The sequence below is a fragment of the Orcinus orca genome, chromosome 7, assembly GCF_937001465.1.
Source record: "Orcinus orca chromosome 7, mOrcOrc1.1, whole genome shotgun sequence".
Taxonomy (NCBI): domain Eukaryota; kingdom Metazoa; phylum Chordata; class Mammalia; order Artiodactyla; family Delphinidae; genus Orcinus; species Orcinus orca.
Window position 1 is genome coordinate 53467624 of NC_064565.1, and position 27815 is coordinate 53495438.

Here is a 27815-nt window from a genome sequence, read left to right on the forward strand (position 1 = left end):
GGGAACCCAGCCCCACCCATCAGCAGACAAGCGGATTAAAATTTTAGTGAGCTCTGCCCACCACAGCAACAGCCAGCTCTACCCACCACCATCAGGAAACCGGCACAAGCCTCTTACATATAGCCTCATCCACCAGAGGGCAGACAGCAGAAGGAAGAAGAACTACAATCCTGCAGCCTGTGGAACAAAAACCACATTCACAGAAAGATAGACAAGATGAAAAGGCAGAGGGCTATGTACCAGATGAAGGAACAAGATACAACACCAGAAAAACAACTAAATGAAGTGGAGATAGGCAACTTTCCAGAAAAAGAATTAAGAATAATGATAGTGAAGATGATCCAGGACCTCAGAAAAAGAATGGAGGCAAAGATCAAGAAGATGCAAGATATGTTTAACAAAGACCTAGAAGAACTAAAGAACAAACAAACAGAGATGAACAATACAATAACTGAAATGAAAAATACAGTAGAAGGAATCAATGCAGAATAACTGAGGCAGAAGAATGTATAAGTGACCTGGAAGACAGAATGGTAGAATTCACTGCTGCGGAACAGAATAAAGAAAAAAGAATGAAAAGAAATGAAGACAGCCTAAGAGACCTCTGGGGCAACATTAAACACACCAATATTCGCACGACAGGGGTCCCAGAAGGAGAAGAGAGAGAGAAAGGACCCAAGAAAATACCTGAAGAGATTATAGTCAAAAACTTCCCTAACATGGGAAAGGAAATAGCCACCCAAGTCCAGGAAGCACAGACAGTCCCATACAGGATAAACCCAAGGAGAAACATGCCAAGACACATAGTAATCAAATTGCCAAAAATTAAAGACAAAGAAAAATTATCAAAGCAGCAAGGGAAAAATGACAAATAACATACAAGGGAACTCCCATAAGATTACCAGCTGATTTCTCAGCAGAAACTCTGCAACCCAGAAGGGAGTGGCATGACATATTTAAAGTGATGAAAGGGAAGAACCTACAACAAAGATTACTCTACCCAGCAATGATCTCATTCAGACTCGATGGAGAAATCAAAAGCTTTACAGACAAGCAAAAGCTAAGAGAATTCAGCACCACCAAACCAGCTCTACAACAAATGCTACAGGAACTTCTCTAAGTGGGAAACACAAGAGAAAAAAAGGACCTACAAAAACAAACCCCAAACAATTAAGAAAATGGTCATAGGAACATACATATCGATAATTACCTTAAACATGAATGAATTAAATGCTCCAACCAAAAGACACAGGCTTGCTGAATGGATACAAAAACAAGACCCATATATATGCTGTCTACAAGAAACCCACTTCAGATTGAGGGACACATACAGACTGAAAGTGAGGGGATGGAAAAAGATATTCTATGCAAATGGAAATCAAAAGAAAGCTGGAGTAGTAATACTCATATCAGATAAAATAGACTTTTAATGTTACAAGAGACAAGGAAGGACACTACATAATGATCAAGGGATCAATCCAAGAAGATATAACAATTATAAATATATATGCACCCAACATAGGAGCACCTCAATACATAAGGCAACTGCTAACAGGTATAAAAGAGGAAATCGACAGTAACGCAATAATAGTGGAGGATTTTAACACCTCATTTACACCAATGGACAGATCATCCAAACAGAAAATTACTAAGGAAACACAAGTTTTAAATGACACAATAGACTAGATAGATTTAATTGATATTTTTAGGACATTCCATGCAAAAACTGCAGATTACACTTTCTTCTCAAGTGTGCATGGAACATTCTCCAGTATAGATCACATCTTGGGTCACAAATCAAGCTCAGTAAATTTAAGAAAACTGAAATCATATCAAGCATCTTTTCTGACCACAGCGCTATGAGATTAGAAATCAATTACAGGGAAAAAACGTAAAAAACACAAACACACAGAGGCTAAACAGTACTTTACTAAATAACCAAGAGATCACTGAACAAATCAAAGAGGAAATCAAAAAATACCTAGAGACAAATGACAATGAAAACACGATGATCCAAAACCTATGTGGTGCAACAAAAGCAGTTCTAAGAGGAAAGTTTATGGCAATACAAGCCTACCTCAAGAAACAAGAAAAATCTCAAACAATCTAACCTTACACCTAAAGGAACTAGAGAAAGAAGAACAAACAAAACCCAAAGGTAGTAGAAGGAAAGAAATCATAAAGATCAGAGAGGAAATAAATGAAATAGAAACAAAGAAAACAATAGCAAAGATCAATAAAACTAAAAGCTGGTTCTTTGAGAAGATAATCAAAATCGATAAACCATTAGGCAGACTTATCAAGAAAAAGAGGGAGAGAACTCAAATCAATAAAATTAGAAATGAAAAAGAAGTTAAAACAGACACAGCAAAAATACAAAGCATTCTAAGAGACTACTACAAGAAAGTCTATGCCAATAAAATGGACAACCTGGAAGAAATGGACAAATTCTTAGAAAGGTATAACCTTCCAAGACTGAACCAGGAATAGAAAATATGAACAGACCAATCACAATTAATGAAATTGAAACTGTGATTAAAAATCTTCCAACAAACAAAAGTCCAGGACAGATGACTTCACAGGTGAATTCTATGAAACATTTAGAGAAGAACTAACACCCATCCTTCCCAAACTCTTCCAAAAAATTGCAGAGGAAGGACATTCCCAAACTCATTCTATAGGCCACCATCACCCTGATACCAAAACCAGACAAAGATACAACAAAAAAATAAAATAACAGACCAATATCACTGATGAATATAGATGCAAATATCCTCAACAAAATACTAGCAAACAGAATCCAACAACGCATTAAAAGGATCATTGGGCTTCCCTGGTGGCGCAGTGGTTGAGAGTCCACCTGCCGATGCAGGGGACACGGGTTCGTGCCCCGGTCCGGGAAGATCCCACATGCCGCGGAGCGGCTGGGCCTGTGAGCCATGGCTGCTGAGCCTGCGCGTCCAGAGCCTGTGCTCCACAATGGGAGAGGCCACAACAGTGAGAAGCCCGCGTACCGAAAAAAAAAAAAAAAAGGATCATCCACCATGATCAAGTGGGATTTATCCCAGGGATACAAGGATTCTTCGGTATATGCAAATCAATCAATGTGATACACCATATTAACAAATTGAAGAATAAAAACCATATGATCATCTCAATAGATGCAGAAAAAGCTTTTGACAAAATTCAACACCCATTTATGATAAAAACTCTCCAGAAAGTGGGCATAGAGGGAACCTACCTCAACATAATAAAGGCCATATATGACAAATCCACAGCAAACATCATTCTCAATAGTGAAAAACTGAAAGCATTTCCTCTAAGATCAGGAACGAGACAAGGATGTCCACTCTCACCACTATTATTCAACATAGTTTTGGAAGTCCTAGCCATGGCAATCAGAGAATAAAAAGAAATAAAAGGAATACAAATGGAAAAGAAGAAGTAAAACTGTCACTGTTTGCAGATGACATGATACTATACATAGAGAATCCTAAAGATGCCACCAGGAAACTTACTAGAACTAATCAATGAATTTGGTAAAGTTGCAGGCTACAAAATTAATGCACAGAAATCTCTTTCATTCCTATACACTAGTGATGAAAAACCTGAAAGAGAAATTAAGGAAACACGCCCATTTACCACTGCAACAAAAAGAAAAAAATACCTAGGAATAAACCTACCTAAGGAGACAAAAGACATGTATGCAGAAAACTATAAGACACTGTTGAAAGAGGTTAAAGATGATACAACAGATGGAGAGATATACCATGTTCTTGGATTGGAAGAATCAATATTGTGAAAATGACTATATTACCCAAAGCAATCTACAGATTCAATGCAATCCCTATCAAATTACCAATGGCATTTTTTACAGAACTAGGACAAAAAATCTTAAAATTTGTATGGAGACACAAAAGACCCCAAATAGCCAAAGCAGTCTTGAGGAAAAAAAATGGAGCTGGAGGAATCAGACTCCCTGACTTCAGACTATACTACAAAGCTACAGTAATCAAGACACTATGGTACTGGCACAAAAACAGAAATATAGGTCAAAGGAACAGGATAGAAAGGCCAGAGATAAACCCACGCACCTATGGTCAACTAATCTATGACAAAGGAGGCAAGGATATACAATGGAGAAAAGACAGTCTCTTCAATAAGTGGTGCTAGGAAAATTGGACAGGTACATGTAAATGAATGAAATTAGAACAATCCCTAACACCATACACAAAAATAAACTCAAAATGGATTAGAGACCTAAATGTAAGACCGGACACTATAAAACTCTGAGAGGAAAACATAGGAAGAACACTCTTTGACATAAATCACAGCAAGATCTGTTTTGATCCACCTCCTAGAGTAATGGAAATAAAAACAAAAATAAACAAATGGGACCTAATGAAACTTCAAAGCTTTTGCAAAGCAAAGGAAACTACAAACAAGATGAAAAGACAACTCTCAGAATGGGAGAAAATATTTGCAAGTGAATCAACTGACAAAGGATTAATCTCCAAATTATATAAACAGCTCATGCAGCTCAATATCAAAAAAACAAACAACCCAATCCAAAAATAGGCAGAAGACCTAAATAGACATTTCTCCAAAAAAGACATACAGGTGGCCAAGAAGCACATGAAAAGCTGCTCAACATCACTAGTTATTAGAGAAATGCAAATCAAAACTAAAATGAGGTATCAGCTCACACTAGTTAGAGTGGGCATCATCAGAAAATCTACAAACAACAAATGCTGGAGAGGCTGTGGAGAAAAGGGAACCCTCTTGCACTGTCGATGGGAATGTAAATTGATACAGCCACTATGGAGAACAGTATGGAGGTTCCTTAAAAAACTAAAAACAGAATTACCATATGACCCAACAATCCCACTAATGGGCATATACCCAGAGAAAACCATAATTCAAAAAGACACATGCACCCCAATGTTCATTGCAGCACTATTTACAACAGCCAGGTTATGGAAGCAACCTAAATGCCTATCGACAGACGAATGGATAAAGGAGATGTGGTACATATATACAATGGAATATTACTCAGCCATAAAAAGGAACAAAATTGGGTGATTTGTAGAGACGTGGATGAATCTAGAGACTGTCATACAGAGTGAAGTAAGTCAGAAAGAGAAAAACAAATATCGTATATTAATGCATATATGTGGAACCTAGAAAAATGGTACAGATGAATTGGTTTGCAGGGCAGAAATTGAGACACAGATGTAGAAAACAAATATATGGACACCAAGGTGGGCAAAGTGGCAGGGGGTGGTGGTGGTTTGATGAATTGGGAGATTGGGATTGACATGTATACTCTAATATGTATAAAATGGATAACTAATAAGAACCTGCTGTATAAAAAGATAAATAAAATAAAATTTAAAAATAAATAAATAAATAACCGAAAGAACCCTAAGAGGCCTGATTATCAGCTATTCACATCTTACAGAAAATTTGTGGTTTTTTAAAAATTAGCTTATTTTTTAATTTATTTTTGGCTGCATTGGGTCTTCGTTGCTGCACGCAGGCTTTCTCTAGTTGCAGTGAGTGGGGGCTACTCCTCATTGCGGTGCGTGGGCTCCTCATTGTGGTGGCTTCTCTTTGTTGCGGAGCACGGGCTCTAGGCGCACGGTCTTCAGTAGTTGTGGCTCACGGGCTCTAGAGCACAGGCTCTGTAGTTGTGGCGCATGGGCTTAGTTGTTCCGTGGCATGTGGGATCTTCCCAGACTAGGGCTCGAACCCGTGTCCCCTGCATTGGCAGGCAGATTCTTAACCACTGCGCCACCAGGGAAGTCCCAAAATTTGTGTTTTTTTAAAGTGCAGATATTGAACTAAATACAGACCTTAACAGGGAGAAAGTTCAACAAGAGGATATAAGATGCCTAGATGGATTACTTTGAGAGGAAAAGAAAAATGCTTAAAAGGGAGGTGAAAAGTGGCTGAAGACCAGCTTTGTTTTGCCAAGGACTAAGCGTAGTATAAGACATCATCACCAACACCCAAGAAAGGAAAACCAAAACAAAACCCTTGTCTAGATGGCTTCCCATAACTTTCTCTTGACTCTTCCTCTATAGCCCCATTCTACAACCAAGCAGACTTTAACCAACTCAGTAATTCTACTAAGTAACTTATATTTTTTAATTATCAAAAAAAATTATTAATTCTATATTTAGGGGCTTTTTGCTGTAATGTTTGAAAAAACAATATTAGGAGCTGTCACCCAGAATGAACTCAGAGACTTTTTGAGCTACCATTTGAGAAATGACCCCTGGTAAAATTCAAATAAATTCAACGTGATTTTTCTTTAAAAAACCTTACTTTTAAAACTTCATAAATTCATCTAAAATACTATATTAAGATGTATTATTAAAATTTAACAGATACAAGTCTATTTAAAAAGCTTTCTGAAGAATTTTTCAGGGATTGTAAAGTGAATTATTACAATGATCAAATATCACTCTTACGTAGGTAGAAAAATAGGAGAGAAGCTGTCTTAAGTCACTTCAAGACAGCAACCAAAACGGAGGAAAAAAAGCCTTCAAAAAGAGTGAAAAAAAAAGCTTTCTTAAAACAACAACAAAAGCTTCATATCACTTTAAGTTTTATTTTTGTTTCCGATAGATCAGTGAAGTCTTACATTAATAGAATGAAATACTACCGAACAGTGATAACTACACATAATTCTGTTTTCTATTTAATTTTCACAAAACTTTTTCTTTAAAAAAAAAAATAGAAGAGAGAAGTTTCTTCTGAAACTGTTGATTTAACTTCAAAGTCTTTTAAAAAACCTCAATCCTCCCAGAATGGAAAGTGTTCACCTGTGACCTTCTACCTGGATCTCTTCACTGAATCTACTGAAAGTACAGCGTGAGGATCAAATAGAAACTGGAGTCCCTACTCTTCCCATCACTTGATAAGAGAAGAAACAAAAGTGGCTTTTAGCTCTAATTCACCCAGAAAACAATTCTTTGTATACCTTTGTTACAGGAAACTCCAGGAGACAAATGGTCCTTGTACTTCTCTGTGCTAGGTAGAAACTACATACATTTTGTCAATCTTATTTTCAGATAAAAATGAACAGCCTCTGACCAAGCAAAACAAAAACTGGAGAAGCAAAGAATAAAGCAAGGCTCAATTTCTAAAAGTTTCCTTAACCTAAGAAAACTACTTAATACCAGCAAGATTCCCTGAAAAATTGCCACTGCCAGATTCAGCTTCCCAAGTGCAATAATAGGAAAATCTTGACATGAAAGCTGATGGGTATAAAGGCCTTGTGGATCATTCTTCAACAGAGTGAAACAGTCCTCATATTAACTCAGACTCAATGATCACAACTTGTATTCATAGAAAGCCTTATTTTTCCACAAAATGTTTGCATATATATTATCTCAAGCTGACTGTTAATACCTGAAGAGCTTAGAAACAGCTTCCATGAATTCTAAGTTATCCAATGAACCCTTTAAGGACTCAGAGTAAATTTCCATCTGGGCATGGCATGTGATTTCTTTGGCTTCTTTTTCAAGTCTCTTCCTTCTATGTACTTTGTAATCCATCCTTTGAACTACTTGATATAACAACTTACAGTTTAGTATACCTTAGTTCAAAAGCCATTTATTTGTCCTAGACCCTGGGTTACAAAGATGTACATATACAGAGAGTTCCATTGCTTATGGAATTATGGACTAGTTTTAATAATATGATCACTATTAAGACAGTTGCAGAAAATGTTATAGCAGTGTAGAAGATGGGTACTTGATCCAACTTGGGGCTTCAAGAAGTTGTCTGAACTAAGTCTTTAAAAATCTCTTAATAAGTTTTAAAAACTGTGTTTATTTCTTTTTTTCCCTGATTACTAAAATAATACATTTCCATTACAGAAAATTTGAAAAACACAGCCGACAATCACAATCCATCTTTAAAACTGTCAGTCAGGAATAAGCACTTAACATTACATTATTGTCTTTTTCTTTGGGACTATGTGAGTTTATGTGTATATATTTTTCACAGCATTTAGAAAACACTGTACACATATAAACATATATACAATGTTTCCTAAATGCTGTGAAAAATATATACTTTATTCAATCACTGTTACAATCTTACATTTGTCCACATCAGTTTTCAAAGGAAAAGCTCCAAAAACATGATTCAAAGCAGCATAACTTACATCCTATTAATATACTGTAATTTATAACATTCCCCTATTATAATAGCATTAGGTTTTATTTTTCTCATTAATTGATACTGTAAATAATCCTGCTTGAACAGCCTTAAATCTGCTTCTTATCCAGATTTGCTTGTTCTCCACACCCACCTATAGTGTGTACTTGTGGGAACATCACCTCCCAGGACACAATTTACCTCTATCACTCCTAGTGCTTCCCGCACCACTCTTTTTTGGGGGGAGGTGTGTTGGGGGGAGGTTGTAATTTCCTAATGGATGTATGAGAAAAGGTAGTGCCAGCAAGTATGCCAATTGCCTCAAAAAACAAGTAGCTTCGGAGCAGCCAAAGTCTGTACCCAGGCATATGAGAGGGGCAGGTGTGTCTCCCTACCTGCTCTCAAATGGAAAGGGTGACTCTACTTCATAAGACTGAGCGTGGGATGCCTCCAACGGCTCTTCTATCTCTCCTCTCCCCAGACCGTGGCACTAGGTTAGCTGTCAGTCAGCTTGGACAGCTGAGGGGTTCCATCTTTGTTTTCATAGGAATTTTTAGGAAATGGCTAGCAGTTATTATACAGTTATACTTTATTGCTATTTTTAACTAACATTCCAAGTAAGCCTTGGAAGATGCATAGCAGCTAGCCAGGTAAAGATGGGTGAGAAAGGGCTTCCTGGGAATCTTAACAGCATGAGCAAGGAACCCAAGGAGTAGAAATGCAGGCGACTACAGGCAGTTCTCTAATGTATAAACTTAGAGGAGGGAGGTGTAAGACACAAGGCTTGAGGTAGGAAGGGTAGTCAGGTCACAGGTACTACAAGGCCTGCAAAGGACCTTGGACCCTAAGGCAAGGTGAATCAAGGTCTGCACTCAGATGAATAACTTTGGTATGACCAGAGGCAAGAGGAAGGACCAACTGTAAGGCTAAAGGAATTCCTGAGAAGAGAGATGATGAGAGCTGAACTCAGGTTATGAGAATACCGAAAAGGAAAAATCAGCTGGACCACAAGGCAGATTTAGTTATGAGCACTCTTTGCTGGCTTCACATTTCCCATCTCCAGCCTTAGTGTGCTACCAGAGCACATGTCGCCTTAACCCTCAGATCAGGGCTACATAAGTCTCGATAGAGAAGGAAGCACACATGTCCTAAGGGTTTCACAATTATTTCCACTGGTGATGAGGGTGGTCACAACTCTGATGGCTGGTAGGTTCCAAATAGCACAGAAAGTACAACTACATATCAATATCAGTGCCAGACAACAGAAAAAACACTTCTGTTTCTTTTGCAAAGAAGAAAAAAGTGAAGGAGCAGCTTCAAAGCAGGAGGCTGTGAAGTGTTCCCTCACCGCTGCTGTGCATTGCTTCAGTCTTAAAGAGATCATGTGGGTATAGCTGCACATATAAAAATGGTTTCATTAAAAGCCTGCAGTCATTCATTTTGCTTATTAAAGCCACTCCACAATGATACTCACAATAGAAATCTCAGCGGTCCCTAGCAATGACACTAAAATACAATTAATTCCACTTCCCGAGGAATCTATAGGTATGCGCTTGAGGTATTGTGTTAATTGCCGCTGCTTCATACCATGGCTTCAATTAGGAATGAAAATGGGAGCAAAGCAAACATGGATCCCATTAAGTTCCAGAAGACTTAAAACTGAAGTTTCCCCCCACCCACCCACCATCCTCTCACAATAATCGTAAAGGCAGGGGACTCCATCTGGGGAACTATAGTGACATCCAGTGGCTGTGAAGTAAAACACACCAGTTACAAAACGGGTTGTTATATCATTAGAGAAGGGGAAATATTTGGTGATATACTGGTATTTTAAATCCAATGTCTATAAAGCTGTACGTAGTACTAGAAACTCATAATAACACGACCCCAAATCAGGCAAATCAGCAATTGGTAACAAAATCAGGATATTTAGCTGCCTTCCATGATTTACTCTACCTATGAAAATTCTTGGTAGCATATATTAATAACTATGGACAGAGGATATGAAATTTTGATATCATATTCAAAGCTCCAACTGTCCTATTACCATTCACAATGTATATAAATTCAACAACAGCCCATTTCCAAAGCGATCCTCTTCTCCGCCAAGATAAATACTGGCTCTGCTCTAAAGTGGACCAGGCTGGCTCAGTTTGATTCCAGTAATTTCAGTACTACCTAGGTTTGTCTGAAAATGTTCTTGAGGTTTCAGAATTTAAATCTGTATTTATAGCCTGCATGAGAGATGCAGACGGAAAGTGAGAGAGACAAACCAACCACAGAATCCCGAAAACACTGGCCTGACCTAGTGAAGTGAGGAAATAACAAACTTGCTTCCACAGAAAATGCATACACTTGAGAATCTGACAGGTACCTAGATTTGTGCAAGGTTGACTCTGGGCCAGGTACTTTTTATCACCGATTCTTTGTATTCTTATGTGTAAAATGGAGATGAAATAAATGTACATTGCGGGGTTGCTATGAGGCTAAATATTGAGAGTGTCTATCAAGATGAATGTGAAACCTCTACGTAGGGGCCCTGCACACGTAAGATGCACGTTAATAGTAGCTATCACACATATGCATTCATATTAAAAATACCAATAAAATTGGAGGGTTTTTTGCCACACAAAGTGTCATCCTGAAAACAGACTTTGAATTCCATAACCATATTTTGAATGTCATGTGCTCCCCCTTCTGACTTTAGTAATTTGTGGTGTGTTTTAATGGTTCACACACAACAGTAGCACATCTATTAACCACGTAACATGTCTCTGAAACTTTCCTAAGCTTACCTGGGATATTAAAGTGAACTAGAGGCAGAAAACTCCCCACTCTCATCTATCTCCTAAGTCACAATATTCTTGCCTACAAGGCTTCAGGATCTCACAAACACTAAGCCTTGTACACGTGCAGACCATGACATGAAGATGGTACAATGTGGCATGCGCGACTGGCAGAAATGAGAGATGGGCAAGGATCAAGCCCGGAAGCCACAGATAGTTTGATGTAAAAGCAAAACGAAGTTGCTTAGCCTCCAAATGGTCAAAACTTGCGTTCGGGTCTTCTTAGTAGTAGACTTGAAAACTAAGTCAGACCATACTGCTCTCTGACGAAGAGACCTACAGTTACTTTTTCCCTCACTCAGTGTAGAAGTCCAGTCCCCTCCATGGCCTGGGAGACCCTGCATGAGCTGGCTCTGTGGTAGCTCTGTGCAGTCCCTTTCCATTACTTTCCACCTTACTGACTCCTTAAGTCCTGTTTCCTGAACACAAGCACATTGCCATGTCCAGGCCTTCCCGCTTGCTGTTCCCTCCTTCTAGAACAATCTTCTATTTAAGTGCAAGACCTGCTCCTGTCTGCTTCAGACCTCTACTCAAACATCACACTGTCAGGGACACCTTCCCTGATCTACTTAAAGTGCATCTCCCAACCAGCCCTGGACTCCCTATCCCTTTCCCGGCCTTCCTTTTCTCCCCAGTGCTAATCACCACCTAAAAGATTGCACATTTTAGTCATGTAGCTCTTGTCTTTCTCTTCCCACTAGAATGCAAACTCATGAGGGCATTGCTTTTTGTCTATTGTGTTCATACTGTACCCCCGGGATCCACACACCAAACAGGCTTGGTGCAAAATAGTCAACAGATATTTGTTAAACTATTGGAGGAAAGCAACAGGGAAAGCCAGGGGGAGTTAGTTCCTAGCTTTTGTGGAATCTGTAAGGTGGAAAGGAAAAAAAAAAAAAAAAACTAAAAATAATCAGTATTTTTTAAAGATGCACACATATATAAAAGAAGGTAATCTACACAAGTGAACTCATAGGCTAGAGATTATGTTAAAATAGAGAAACTAAAGAAAGTTATCTCAGCATTGTGAAATAACGGATAGTATTGTTTAATTCCTGACATCTTTATTTCTGTTATTTACAGTGAGCTGAATTATTTTTGTATTAAAAATATTTTTTTAAAATAATAGACCACCTCTTCACTTTTAGAATTCTATTCATTGAAAACTAATCATTTTAATCAAAGAGAGGTCAAGAATGTCTCCTGAACAACATGCAGAGCTCACTAGCTGGTCACCAAAGTTTTGGCAAATGATGTGTCCTTTGGTTCTTCACGTCATCACCACTAAAAGAAGATTTGCAGTTGAATATGTCAGTGCTGCATTCTATTGACAAAGGGCATTGGCAGCTGCACAGCATATTTAAGGGGCAGAAACACCCCACTCTAGTTCTTTTAGTTCATTTTAATATACAAATAGCAAAAGTGTTCCTGAATACTACTCTTAGGTTGAATAGCTCCTACAAGAGTATTTATAAGCTACACACACACAAATAAAATTCAGAGACACACTGGTTTTACATTTGATGCTGAGGAAGACCACAGCATCTTAAGAGTTGTTATTCTCTTGTTATATTGTTAAAGAAGTAGAAGAAAGAAAAAGAATAAAAACTGTTTCTCAAGAGTTTAGTTGGATATTCATTAACTCTTATCATCTAACATCTCAGTGTATCCTTACAGAAATAAAGCAGCAGATTTTTTTTTAAAAGGAATGGAAGGTGGCAAATCTAATATACATTAGTATTTGGGTAGCATTAGTGTCTGCAATTTTTCTACTGTATAAAGTTTTTATCTGAGTAAAAACAAAGAGAAAAAAAGAACACAAAAAAAGCTCTGGAACTAAATTTCTTTCTCATAAGCTTTGGTCTAATGCATGGTTAATGAAGCCATGAGACAATATTCTCACATCTTTGATTTTATTTCAGCAGTTTCCAGAAAATACAGTAATGGAGAAATATATTTCTATTCAATGCCTAAAAGTTTAAATTTAGCATGTAGCTCAAATTAATTCTCAACGTTCCATTTTAAGCTTCTACATTAAAAGACTTGCACAAATCTTTTTATTCCTCACATGACTTGCCGCGGTCTCTTGTGAAAACTGCTTCTTGATTTATAAAGTAGATTTTATTACTGAACTTCAAGCTCTTTGTTAGGGATAAATTGTAGTGACTATAACTGCAAAAGATGTTTAATGACTTTTAAACTCTCCCTAAAAGAAAAATTTAAGAGCATAGAATACTGTAATTATATATTATACTAATTGAGAGCTATATTTCTAGAAGCATAAGCAAACAAAATAGTTTGGAATTATGGCAGGTATCTGTTGAGAGTTAACACCGTATTTCTGAGAGTAATGATCATGAATAGAAGTTAAATTAGTCACAAATGGCAATGAAGAAAATATATGTTGAACTTTCTCTGCCCTACGAGGGTGAGACAGCAAGTCACACGGACCAGTATAGCATACCTTCAGAATTCAAGTTTTCTTGGAAGGTACATGCTCAGCTGTGGAGATCAGCTGACATGTTGTCGCTCATCAACTATCAAACAGGGGGTGGGAGGGTGGGTTAAGGTTCAGAATCACTGTGGAGACTGTCGAACTATCCAAACTTCTTTTCCACAGGCTTCCCTCTGTCCTCTTCCTCAGGTCCTGACATATCCCTGGACAGCAGTCTTCAAATTGGAAGTACTATAGACACTTCCTGAATGGTTCAGGGAATGCAGTCTTCAAATTGGAAGTACTATAGACACTTCCTGAATGGTTCAGGGAATGCAAGGGACTTAAATGAACCATTTTCCAGAATCTTTTAAAAACGGATCCTCCTAAGAACATACCTTTTCTGCCAACATCATCTTTATTGCATTTCATAAGACAAAGGCAAACTTCTCATCCAAACTGAACCTTACTTTGGTACGCTGCTCTGAGGTGTAAACCCTCTATGTATCAAACGAAGGAAAATTTTTATATATTGGTAGCTAGCTATGCAAGAAAGTGAATGACTCTCATGCCCAGGTATAAAATTCTCAATTCTTTAAACAAATTGAAGGGACAAATTGTCCTGTCATTGACAACTTATTTAAAATAATTTTGAATAAGTTGTTTATTACTAAAAGTTGTTTGACTTACAATGCAAAGGAGTTGATGGTAGGCTAAATAATAGCCCCCTAAAGATAGCTACATCTTAATCCCTGAAACCTGTGACTGTTACCTTACATGGTAAAAAAATAAAAACAAAACAAAACTTTGCAGGTGTCATTGATTTAGGGATCTTGAAATGAAGTGATTATCCTGGATTATTCTGGATAAAGCCTAAATGCTACTATCTTCTAAGAGAGAGGTAGAGGGAGACTGCACACAGACAGAAGAGAACACAGTGTGACCATGGAGGTAGAGATTAGAGTGATGTAGCCATAGCCACGGCATGCCAGCAGCCACAAGAAGCTAGAAGAGGCAGGAAATGGATTCTCTCCTTGAACCTCCAGAGGAAGCTCATCCCTGAAGATACCTTGATTTTAATCCACTGATACTGATTTCAGACTTCTGGCCTCCAGAAATGTAACGGAATAAACTTTGGTTGTTTTAAGCCACTGAGATGATGCTAATTTGTTACAGCAGCCAAGGGAAACTAATACAAAATTCAAAGAATCAAATGGCACTGCCATAACAAACTCCTTCCTTTCTCATCTACCTATTATGGGGACATGTTTTTTAACAGCAGTATTTGTAAAAATAAGAAAGGGGAGACAAAATTGTCACCCAATTCTGTCCCACACTAGCAGAAGAATGAAAATTCTTTATAACTTATTAAAAGATATGAGGGGAAAAGCCTCTACAGTTCACAATACAGAGATATATTTCCAACTGCAAATAAATACGATTATTTTTTATGTTTATGACTTTAAAATGTGAAGGATTACTCATTCTTCAAGAAAAATTTAGGGTATACAGTCCCATAAAGAGACTACCACTGTGGATATTTCCCATGTCTGCACTACAATCAATTCAAAAAGTAGTCCAGGGCTTCCCTGGTGGCGCAGTGGTTGAGAATCTGCCTGCCGATGCAGGGGACACGGGTTCGAGCCCTGGTCCGGGAAGATCCCACGTGCCGCAGAGCGGCTAGGCCCATGAGCTACAACTACTGAGCCTGCGCGCCTGGAGTCTGTGCTCCGCAACGAGAGACGCCGCGACAGTGAGAGGCCCGCGCACCGCGATGAAGAGTGGCCCCCACTTGCCACAACTAGAGAAAGCCCTTGCACAGAAATGAAGACCCAACACAGCCAAATATAAATAAATAAATAAATTTATAAAAAAAAAAAAAAGTAGTCCAAATAACAGCATATTTTATTGACCTCTCAAAAAATGTTAATTGTGCTACTAAAGTTTATTATGAGATGTATCTTTCCATCACTTTAGACTCTATGGTTTAGCTCCCAAATTTCCACACATCATTATTTAAACCATGAAGGGTGGTAAATTTTTAATATTTCTATTCTTATTTCCATTTTGTGCTACTTTATTTTTCTCTCAACTACCAACCCAAAAATAAAAAACAAAGAAAAGGACTATTCATAATTGTCCTCTATTTTTCTACAAGTGAAGAAAATCTTTGCCATATGATCAAACTATAAGGGACAGAAAAGCAATGATATGACTATGATTTTGTATCCTTACCTAGACCTATGTGAGGCAGGTGCTCAAAAAGGGTCCAGCTGTGGTCATCAATGTAATGATTCTTCAGGATCAACAGCTGGCAAACATCTCGGGCAGTTATGTCACTGGGTACCTCTAAAGCCCTGCTGGTTTCATCTTCACTGTATACTTTAATTACCTGTGTAGGTAGAAATTAAAAAATGAGCTAAAATAGTCTATTAAAAATATCATTCTAGTAAGTCATCAAACTTATCAGTTGAGCTAATTACAAATTCCTTATACAGTCTGTTTTACATCTAATTTTCTTATACACGGAGTGAATGTTGCCCATCCAAGACTTGTTTATAATATGTGTCAAAGTCACTCTGTCTGACAACTTCCGATCTCTTCTCTTCAGCGTCTAAACTGGAGGCCATTCAATGACCATTCAATGTCATTTCCCACCACTCTGATCTACTAAAAAGCTACATATCTCTTATCAATATTTTAAATTTTCCACTCCATATTTAAATCTTTAAACAATCCAAGTAACATGGGTGATTTATTCCCAGATATACATGTTGTAACAGCAGTAAATAGAATATAAAGATTTCTCTATTTCAGGTTATAGAAATTTTGGCAAAGACTGGCTAGATGTTCACCAAATCCTTTTTCTTTTCTCCCTTGCAATTAGTTGTGTCCATGGGATTGAGTTTTAGTCAATGAGATGTAAGCACATGCAGTGTTGCACCTCCAGACCTAATCCATAAAAATTTCCCATATACTGTCATCCATTCTCTTACGCCAGCCTCTCACTGAATGGAAATGATGACAAAGACCTAAAGAGGAGAGCAGAGCCATGGGACAGAAGGAGGCTTTGTCTCTGAATGACCACATGGAAGGTGCCCAACTAGGAATGCCCACATGTAACTTTGACATGAGCAAGAAATAAACTTTTAGTCTGTTAACTCACTGTGATTCTTTATCTATTACAGCAGCTAATGTCACCCCAAATCATACAGAAGTAGAGAGTTTCATATACAACACTCCCCTCAACATTTACCAAGTTATGCTATGTGCTAGAATTTCCACTACTAACTGTGATATGTCATATATAAATTAAATTAATTATAATAAGTTAAATACCTATGAAAATAGTATAGTAAGATCAACACACACAGAAGTAGGAAATTGTAAGAAAATTCAATATAAGAAATACACCTTATAAAAATATAGACATTTAAACATTTTCAGTAATTCAAACAAATGAAAATTAAAATGATGTGTCAATTCTCTATCGATTATTTTTCTAATTATGTGTAATGACAGTGGAATAAAATAGTTGCTCTCTTACAATGACAGGAGTGATATAAATTGGTAAAACTATTTTGTACACCTGTTGGAAAGTATTTATCGAAAGCATTAAAAGGTCCATTCCTTTGACTCAGTAATTTCCCTTAGGCAAACTATCTCAATAAATCTGTCATAAATGTGGAAAATAGCTTTAGGCGTAGACTTATCCAGCAAAGCATTATGTATAATTCTATCAACCTAAATATACAACAACAAAAGAATGGTAAACTATAGTACTTTCACAAAATGGAATATTATAAGGTACTTAAAAATGTTATTCAAGGAAATAATATAAGAACTTTAAAAAAAATTCCTAAGTAAAATGAGATCACGACACCAAAGTATAAGTTACTCGGGAGAGTGCAGGCTTATTTGTTGGACTGGCAACCAGGCACCTATCCCTCGTCTAAGAGCATTGTGATTGTCTTTTAGAGACCCACTCCCTCCCTCACCCATTAGTCTTTGTGATTCTGGCAGCTCTACTTTCAGCTCAGTGATGGTATAGTGGAGCTGCTGGAACTGGCTTGCAAGAGGTGATTGTTAAACATTCGGGAACTCTGCAAGCCAGGCATCTTGAAATCAGCCATGGTGGGAGTACACCAAAGAAACTGGCAAATGCTACAAATAAGGCCTTTTTAAAAATATATATTTTTTTATAGCCAGTTTACCAGTGCATGACTGCCTCAGCTTCACATAGTTGTTATCCAGATTGATCAATCAACACTCAGAATCCCTTTGGCGACAGTGACTATTTCAGAGATGGGCACATGACCTAATCAGAGTCAGTCAGGGCCAATCTAGACATCCGTTCACATAACCATAAGGTGAGCCCTGTTTTCCACTGGGCAGGTGTAGGGTGAAGCTGCTACTGTTCATGAAGAGAAACACTGTGGGAAAATGGGGCCCACATGGAGTAAACCATGCCAAGAGATGAAAAGGGTGCTGAGAATATCACTGGGCCCCTGGACCAGGGAATACTTGAATTGTGTTTTTTAATCATATGTGTGCCATGAAGCTGTAAGTTTCTAGTGGTAATATCCACCTACTTATATCTCTTGTTCTAGCCAAAGATCTTCTCCAACTCTTTCTCCATACTGCTAGGGGAATAAACTTTCTAATAGCCAATCACATCAGGTCATTCTTCTAAAATTCTTCAATGGCTCCTTGTTGTTCTAACTCAAGCAGCTCATTGTGTTTATTAAGGCCCCATGCAAAGCATACATCCTTTGCTAAGTGTTTTAGTATAACGCTGTCATTGGGCTTCCCTGGCAGCACAGTGGTTAAGAACCCGCCTGCCAATGCAGGGGACTCGGGTTCGAGCCCTAGTCTGGGAAGATCCCACATGCCGCGGAGCAACTAAGCCTGTGCGCCACAACTACAGAGCCTGTGCTCTAGAGTCCGCGAGCCACAACTACTGAGCCCGCGTGCCACAACTACTGAAGCCCGCATGCCTAGAGCCCCTGCTCTGCAACAAGAGAAGCCGCCGCAATGAGAAGCCCGCGCACCGCAACGAAGAGTAGCCCCCACTCGCCTCAACTAAAGAAAGCCCACTCGCAGCAACGAAGACCCAATGCAGCCAAAAATAAATAAATAATAAATAAAAATAAAGTTCCCTTTTAAAACAAAAAACATATATATATATAAGGCTGTCATAGAGTTGGCTGTTGCCCTCAGAGAGCTAAAGCATAGTGGGGAAAGCAGTATTAAAAACAATAGTCACAAAGTAGGACATAAAAATTCATTATGTTACTAAATCATATAATGGGGGTTAGGAGATACCTGAAAGATATCCATGAAAAAGTGATATTCAGGCCAAGACCTGAAGAAGGAGTGGGCAGTAGCTAGGCAAAGAGAGGGTAAGAGCATTTCAAGCTAAGGGAACTGAAGCCATGCAAAGTCCGTGGGGCAAGAAGAAACTTGGCAGATTCTAAGGATTAAGAGGAGTCAGGGGGCTTCCCTGGTGGCGCAGTGGTTGAGAGTCCGCCTGCCGATGCAGGGGACATGGGTTCGTGCCCCATGCCGGGAAGATCCCACATGCCGCGGAGCGGCTGGGCCCGTGAGCCATGGCCGCTGAGCATGCGCGTCCGGAGCCTGTGCTCTGCTACGGGAGAGGCCACAGCAGTGAGAGGCCCGCGTACTGCAAAAAAAACAAAACAAAACAAAACAAAAAAAGGCGTCAGGAACGGCAAGTGCAGCAAGCAGGGAGCATGGCCCTGAGGGAGATGAGGTGGTAAGCATGACCGTAGTAACAGGGATGCCAGATCCTCAGCTCAGAATTGACTTAAGAATCATTGAGCTTATAGGTGGTAAACTTGTGGATATGGATATATCTGACAAGGGAGAAAAGGAAGAAGCATGAGAAAAAAAAGAATCTAGGGCTGAACCCTGAGAAACTGCAATATTTAATGGTGAGTTAGAGGCAAGAAAGTCTGAAAGATAAAGAGAGATAAAGAACCAGGGAAGCGGGACCCCATGGAATAAAGTCCAAACTCTTCAGCACGCACACAGCATGCACACTCCCCAGCAAATCAGCCTATGGAACAGGTCACTCTGACCTTAGCCAGATATGATAAACATTTGCAGCCTCTTCTTTCTATTTGCTCATGAGGTATCCTCTACCTGAAATCTTTGCCCCAGCCACCAACAATATGCTTTATTTGGCAAATTCCTACTTATCAGTTGGCCCCAGTTCCCACAGCACTTCCTCCAGAAAGTCTCCCCTGACTGCCCATGGCTTTATAATGTGCCCCTCTTAGAGCTCTTACTTTGTAATTTTCTACTTGAATATCTTTCTCCTCAACTGCACTAGCAAGCTCCTTTAAGGAAAATCTACATTTACTCACCATTTGACATGATATCCCAGGGACCTAGTCCAAGCCAATGTATGCCTTAATAAAGATCTTTGGAACAAATGAACTTTGTACCCCTGCAAAGCCTACCAAAATGTTTTGCACATAACAGGTACTCAATACATATTTGTAAATTTTAATTTAAAAATCTTTTCTGTCATGAAGTATATGATTGATTAAATTTTAATCCTCAGGAAATTAAAATTCTTCTCAAAGAGCAACAGATATACAATTTTTCTTATAAATAATCCTAGGTAAGAACTGGCTTAATATTGCCATTAGCAGGCAGTTCTGAGTTTTGAAGTCTTTGAGGCAGCTGTGAAGTCATATGAAAAAGGCTATGAAAATACACTACCAAAATCAGGTGCAAGCGTCTGAGCTCTCACTTCAATTCCTTCATTTTTCGGTTAACACATGTGGTTCATGAAGATCCCAAGATCTCTTTGGAATCTCAGTGTTTCCCATGATTGCATCTGGGTAGGCTATTGTTTTTAAGTTTGTGCCTTCAGACAAATCTCAGTGCCAGACAATTGCTGAGATGCTAAGAAATGCCGTCCACCAGGCGGCTGTGGTTAACACTGACTGGGTCAAACACTGGTGGGTGCTCCTGCCAAAAGCAACATGAAGACAACCAGTCCTGAGAGGAAAAGAAGATCCGACCCTGGGGCTGCTCCTTCATGTGGAGCAATGATGAGCTGCCATTTCAGTGCCCTCAGAGGCCACTGCTCATTCCATGCCAGGAAACAGGGGGTTGGGGATGACCTGGTGGCCACGGGACAGGTTCCTGAGACTTCCCGACTACCCCATGCTTTCTTACAATAAATGCCCATCACCTGGGGTAACAGAAGCATGCCTCTTATTTTTCATGCTCTAGTTTTTATATCAGAGGAATTAACAAATGAAAATCTGGAGACATTCTGAAGTCTAAGCCAAATTCAAGAAGAGGGCAAGAATAGAGTAAGAGGTAAAGTTGGTGAAAATGAAAAAGATACCTAACCAATTAGAAATGCCATTAATCTCTTCAGTTGATTTTGCTGCAAATTGGAAAGAAATAAGTTACCAAGAACTGAGACACATAGAAGGACGAGGCTAACTTAAATTTCTGGAATAAGTGCATGTACTCATTTTTTAAATTAATAACACCTGTTAGGAAAAAACAATACTTTTGTTTGAGCTCCATTTCAAACTCTTCTTCTTAAAAAAATAATCCCATTTAATGCTGACATTTGTCCAAAATACACATTCATCTACGAACGATAAAAATTTATTTTGGTTGATCTTCCACAGCAGTAAGTCCCTGTCATCTCTCAGATTTATTCAGTACTTATGAAAAATTCCTTATACTACTGATGGGGAGCCTTTGTTAAAAAAATCTCATTTTTATTTCTATTTATTTCTCCTTGAAATATATGAAAAAGGGAAAGATAATCTAAGCCTTAACTCTCTAGTAGAGTTGAATATGCCAAAAATATTAGTATACTAAACCCTCCTGTTTAAGAAAAAAAGTCAAGTCATAAGTAAAGATATTGATATAAGACTAGTAGGGATTAAAACTAAGGTACAAACTTTTTTTTTTTTTTTTTTTTTTTTGCGGTACGCAGGCCTCTCACTGTTGTGGTCTCTCCCGTTGTGGAGCACAGGCTCCGGATGCGCAGGCTCAGCGGCCATGGCTCACGGGCCCAGCCGCTCCGCGGCATGTGGGATCTTCCCAGACCGGGGCACGAACCCGTGTCCCCTGCATCGGCAGGCGGACTCTCAACCACTGCGCCACCAGGGAAGCCCAGGTACAAACTTTTGTGATCATGTAAAAACCAAATGGCAGGGCTGCTCTTAAGAATCATTGGAGTAAAATAGTGGTATCCTGTTTCCTCTACATACTGAAAGGTAAAAAGACATCTGAAGGCCATATAATCATGCTATTTAATAAAGGGATATTATACATTCCCAGTTCAGTGGCCCAAATCCCCACCTTGCTATATAAAGTAAAAAATAGGGTAAGAAGAATTCATAACAATTGATCCACGAGATCATTTGCAATTGCATGCCAGCAGGAAGAAATCCTGCCTGGACCCTAAAGAAGAACAGGAACTTTCTTTGTCTCATCAATGAGCAGACACACTTGATTAGTAAGAAAAACATGCATTGATAAGATCTGTCTATAACATCCCACCAGCAGGAACAGAGAGAGCTCCCAAGGACAGCCAACAGTGTACACACAGGCTGTGTTGAGGAAGCCCTCAGTGTCACTGTAATCCTGACAATCGGAGCAACCTTGGCCTTCAGAGTGGTTTACAGCTTCAAAAACTGTGCCGGGAGCATATGGCATCTAGCAGTGAAAATGTAATATAAAGACACAGTAGCCCCTGCAGAGAATATGCTGGAATGTGGGTGGAGCAGATCTCTGTTTTGGCTGACATCCTTATCAAGGCAGTTTATATACTTTATACCTCAAGTCCCCTAGGCTGCCCTCCATGAAAAGTGGAGGCAAGAGATTAAAAAATTAACATAACTCATTTTGAAAGCAGTAGACACAACAATGTTGAAATACACAGAGCAAGAAATGGTTAACTTTTCAGAAAAGAAGTTTCAGGCCCCTAAAGCCAAGGGACTAAAAGAGATGAACTATTTAAAATATAAGACAAAGGCCATTTCTGAAAACACAGAGCTTGAATTTGAAAATCAATTCAATATGTATTGCTTTCTCCCCAAAGCACACATAGTATTCATCTGCTATAATCCCCGGAAATTCTGATTCTCAGAACAGGTTATGTGGAAAGCTTCAGGAAAGCACTGGGCAGAGGCTAAGCGGTCAGCCTTTCTCCTCCTTCCTGCAGACCCAAGAAAGTGATGGAATGGGATGCCTCATTCCTTTCCAAACTGGATTCATCCTAGAATATGTGTAAAAAAACTCAGGGTTCTCATCTGGTCATTTGGCAATGCCACAGAGCAGAAAGGGGCATTGGACCCATTGGTAAGTAACTAGCTACTTAATCGCTTATCCTTTGTTTCTTCAGAGAAGAAAGGAGGCAAAATGGGATAATTATTCAGCAGGTAAAAAACGAGCACAGATTAAACATAACTATATGAGCAAGAATCCACAGGATGAAGTGAGAGACTTTTTTTTAGAAAAAGAAGAAAGAGCAAAAGGGAAGGAAAAAGATGGTTGGGCATGGTTATCTTGGGTGTCAAAGTTTCTATTTGGGGAGAATTTAAATTTGATTTTTAGATTAACTACATTTAAATACCACATTTAATATTTAATTAAATATTAATTCTTATTAATATTTAATTTAAAATAATTTAAACACCATTATTTAAATACCAAGATCTTACCACAATGAAAAGTATACAACTTTTCAACAGAAAAATAAATGCATTTATTATATCTCTTAATTATATATATTGTTTATATATAATTAATAGAAAATAAGAAACAAGGCCCATAGAAATTTGATTTCAACTAGGTCCCAAAGTAAAGCTTATTTCTCCCACTCTTTAAAATTTTATCATCCAAGTACAGTAAGATTATAAAGCTATCTTTTAATGTTTCAGATTTTTTTCTCCATTATTTTTAACAGATAGGCAATGTACCTAAATCAGTGAAATATTTTTATATAGAGGTCAGAGCAGCCCTGGATTTTTATGTTCTTCTAAATAAGGAATGTAGTATCCTAAGATAAGAGGAGACAGTCTTAGATGTTTTGAATTAAGCAACTCAATATGTTCCCCTGAAGGGAAACGGCAAATAATACATTCATTATTACTTATTCGAAACCTCTAACAAAATGTTATATTTAAAAACAAAGACTGTTCCCAAAGATCCCAACAGCTCAAGAAAAGCTGTCGCTTCCATATTGCTATCCTTCATTATTTTGCTAGCTGTCAAATATTTATTAAGAGCAAAACAGTACATAGTTTAGAGAAATCAGGTCATAGGGAATCAAATTATCTCCATTGAAAGAGATATTCAACTACATATTTGAGCATGAGCAGTACATGTTCATTAACTCAAAATAGATATTGTCACCAATATCAGAATTACAGGAATTGATTGACATAAACAGGTCCATTTCACATCCATGTGGCCCCTTTCAACTTTATTCCCTATAATCCTTTCCTTATTCTCTAACTCTGACCATATATTTTCTCAGTTTCTTGAAATAGCTATGCTCCTTCCTGACACAGGGCCTTTGCATCTACTACTGCTGCCTAGAATACTGTCCACCCACCTCCTGTTTCTCATCCTTCAGATAAACCATTCATTCTGTGGGGAAGTTTTCAACGCTACTCCCAGTTTAGGTCCAGGCCCTTTGTTTCACGTATGCATATGTACAACTACATAATTATTATCCATAAGCTTCTACTACTCAGCATGCTGCATGACACCAGGAATAATGTCAATATGTGCTTCCCATTGTGTCCCCAGCAGTCAGCATGGGGCCTGGCACAGTGTAAATATCCCTTTAGGGACGACTGACACCGTCATGAATGGCCTTATAGGAGACAATATTAGGGATTCCAAAACAGTAGCTTGGAAACCTCACAGAGTTTAAAAACCTCTAGGGAAGAAAGGACACACATGGGACCAAAGAGAAAACATAGGCAAGTTTTCAAGAAATCTGCGGACTGAACAAAGGTAGATAAGGTGACTTCTCTGGCCCATTTTAAGTCTGGAACTCTGAGAATTAAAAAAAAAAAAAAAAGAACATCTGTGTGGAACAAGTATCATGAGCAAAGATACCAAGGACTGAAGAGGCAAAAAATACACATGGAACAGCACACAGACCACTGTCCTGAGATCAGAGGGACTGAGTTATGAGGAAGAGGTGAGGAAGCACAGGTGCACAGGTGCTGGAAGGTCTGTGGAGAAGCGTCTTTGCCCAGCACTGCTAGACACTGGTTTCCATCGGTGCAAACTAGCAAGGAGGCCACCTCAAGAGGGGATCCTTTTTAAGATATACAAATGATAAAGTAGCTTTTTTCAATGGTTGGAAGTAAAGAATTCAATTTTAAAAAGACAGTTTTACCAGAATAAGATTACAAAGTGATAAGAAAATAATGATAAGTAACTACATGGTGAGCTAATCATTTAGGAACAAATTCGGCTCTAAGTAGTAGAAAAATCTACCCAACAATGGCTTATTAATCAAATTAAAGGTTTGGGTTTTTTTTCTCACATTTGAAACCAGAGGAGGATAGCTCAGGGTCTGGTGAGGCAAGTTCCATCAAATGACCACGGATCCAGGCTCTTTCCACAATCCTCAAGGTCAAGAATGAATCATCCCCACACCACCTCTGTAAAAACTCTGGACTTGTACACATTTGTAGGTCATTACATTTCAGCAGTAACATTAGAAGGCATGCGGGGATAAAGAGATTAACTAATTCAGAGTTAAAGGACCTGTGTGGCTGGGGATCCATACAGATCTTCTGCAAGTTCTGTATGAATTCAAAATGCAAAGGTGAAGCTTTATGCTGTATGAATTCACTTCCCTTCCAGCATCAGGCCCACGAGGCCCAGTGTGGCCTTGCTACTGGAAATGCCCCAAACCTGGCACAGCAGGGGATTTAGCACTGTCCCACCTGACTGTCTAGATCAATGACACTGCCAAATCATGCCACGTCTAGGCTTCCAACCAAGAGAAGAAAGCCGGTCTGCAGGCAAAGGGGGGCCCAGAAAGTCTCTCCTTCAAGCCCCTGTGCTCTACTCTGTTCTTGACCCTCTCTGCTCTCCGTCTCAGGCCAAGAGCCAGGCAGCCTGCACCTTCCTTGGGCTTTCTTTCTCCCTAGAGGATAGCAAGAAAGACCCTAACTCAAGCGGATGTTCAATTTTATAAAGCAAGAAATCAGAAGCCCTTTCAGTGTGCTCTTACATGGTAAAAAAAAAAAAAAAGGCAAAAGAAACAGCTCTAACTTCATTATAAAAGAAAGCAAACATTAAAAACTAAGCCTAAAAATATCCCAAACCATGGACGCACACATATACATATGTATATATTCATGTTATTTTAGGACCTAAATCCAATACGAATAATAAAGAGGGTCAGATCACAAATCCCACTCTAACATTTCCAGTGACTTCATCAAAGGAGCGTTCTCTGAAGCCTCAGTGTTTTTAAAACTCATGTAATTCCTGTGAAGATGCCAGTGCTGACTAATTCACCTTTGAAGTTTAAAAAACCCTTCACAAGTGCTAATGCTTATTCATATTCAAAGCAGAAAACCACTGGTCATGCTTATGTTGGACACAATGTTATTCCAGTATCTCATTTCAGTTTTTCAGCAGTCGTTTGTTCCCAGAATAACCATAAGACATGCCTAAGTGAAAAAGTTAATAACTGTTTCACACAGTGAGAAAGAAGGACAAGTTGGGGAGGGGTGAAGGGAGAAGTGTTTAGAAGAGAGGAGAAAACACGAGGAGAGGAAAGAGAATATTTATCAGAGTCCAGGACACATCAGACTTTTTATTGTTAATTCTTGAGCTGTCTGGCATCAACTGAAGCACTTTTAGGAACTACCTTGTTTCACTGATTTTTAAAAGCACACCTTCTCACATTTAACTTCTCTGTAACTTAGATGTAACTTACCATCAACGGTATGTCATAATTTAATTGGAAGCATATAAGATAATGATGCTTCTTGTAATTTAAGGTGCCATAGAATCAATGAAATATGCTATATTCAGTCTTTCTGGTACATCTGGGGGGTATTATTTTATGAACTTACCATGCAAACTATCACTTTCTAGATCTAACATTCCCATACTGTGATAGCATGAGGAATAACTGATTTATATCCATGTTTGTCATTTTACCTTTCCCTCACGTTTCTAAATATTTATTTTGTATCAGTGCAAAGCATGTGCATCAGTGTAAAACATGTATATTGCTGTAAAAGAAATGGAATCAATACTGTTAGAATCATAAAATCCTAAAGGTTAGGACTCTTAGAAAACATCTCCTGAAACCTTCTCATTCTACAAGTGAAGAAGCTGAGACTGAAGAGGACCTGACTTGCCGGGGGATCTCCAGCTGGTCCCTGGCAGAACCAGCCTGGGAACCCCAATCTCTGGGCTCCTACCTCATCCTGTTCTTTCCACTCTGCTTACCTAATTTTCATGCAGCTTTAAGCTGCTGCTTCGACACAACATCTTGCATTAAAGCATTAGATAACTAAAAACCCAAATATAAAGTTGCACGTATGTCCCAAAGCACCCAGCTTTTTGAATGTCAAAAAAGGTTATTCTTTGTGTTTCACTTTTTTTAGCACAACTTGCCAGAAAAATTGCATATATAGAAACAGCCAGCAGAGGGAGTCATTATTTCTTGGTGCAAATAGAGAAAGAAAACAATGCTTTGAAAACTACAACTTTAACATACATAGAGGTACTGCTTAAAATAGTTGCAAGCTTCTAAAAAAATTAAATATATTTTTAAACATTCTTAACTATTTGAATTTTTAAGATAAATTATGTCTACATCTTTAATAAGAAGGGTTGGGGATGGGTTGGAGTGGCATATATGTAGTCACTTCAGGTGGTATATAATATAAAGTCCCCTTTCCTGCAACTCAAGCTGGAGATCCTCCTTGGCATTTAGAATGGTGATGTCAAAATCTTCTTCAAATCCTGATAGAACCACCCAAACTCATTTGACTTCTGAAACTATAAAATAATATTCCTGGTATTTCACAAATACAACTGAATGTATACGCCCAAATACGCAGGCTCAATTAGGAAGCTGTCAAGCATATAGGACAATGCTGTTTAGCCAAAATGGTTTTTTAATTGCTCTTTTGAAACTGTCTTAAGAGAAAGCATTTGTAATATCATACAGGGGTAGAAAATCTTTATCTTTCAGAGGGCTTAATACCCAAAATACCTGAAATAACCAAAAGACTTACTTCTTTTTTCTGCCAAAAGAGATTCTTATTTTCTAGATTTGGCTTCGGGCGCTGGGGTACCGCCAA

General features: G+C 38.5%; 1 protein-coding gene across 12 annotated transcripts in view; it reads right to left on the bottom strand.

Annotated features, from left to right (window-relative positions):
- GRB14 (growth factor receptor bound protein 14) overlaps positions 1–27815 on the bottom strand; it is a 127113-nt gene that overhangs the window by 35346 nt on the left and 63952 nt on the right. For all 12 annotated transcript variants that reach the window (XM_004283610.4, XM_033412597.2, XM_033412607.2 and 9 more), the window contains one exon: positions 15688–15844. In XM_004283610.4, the coding sequence (XP_004283658.1) occupies positions 15688–15844 (157 nt within the window). The remainder of the gene's footprint in view (positions 1–15687; positions 15845–27815) is intronic.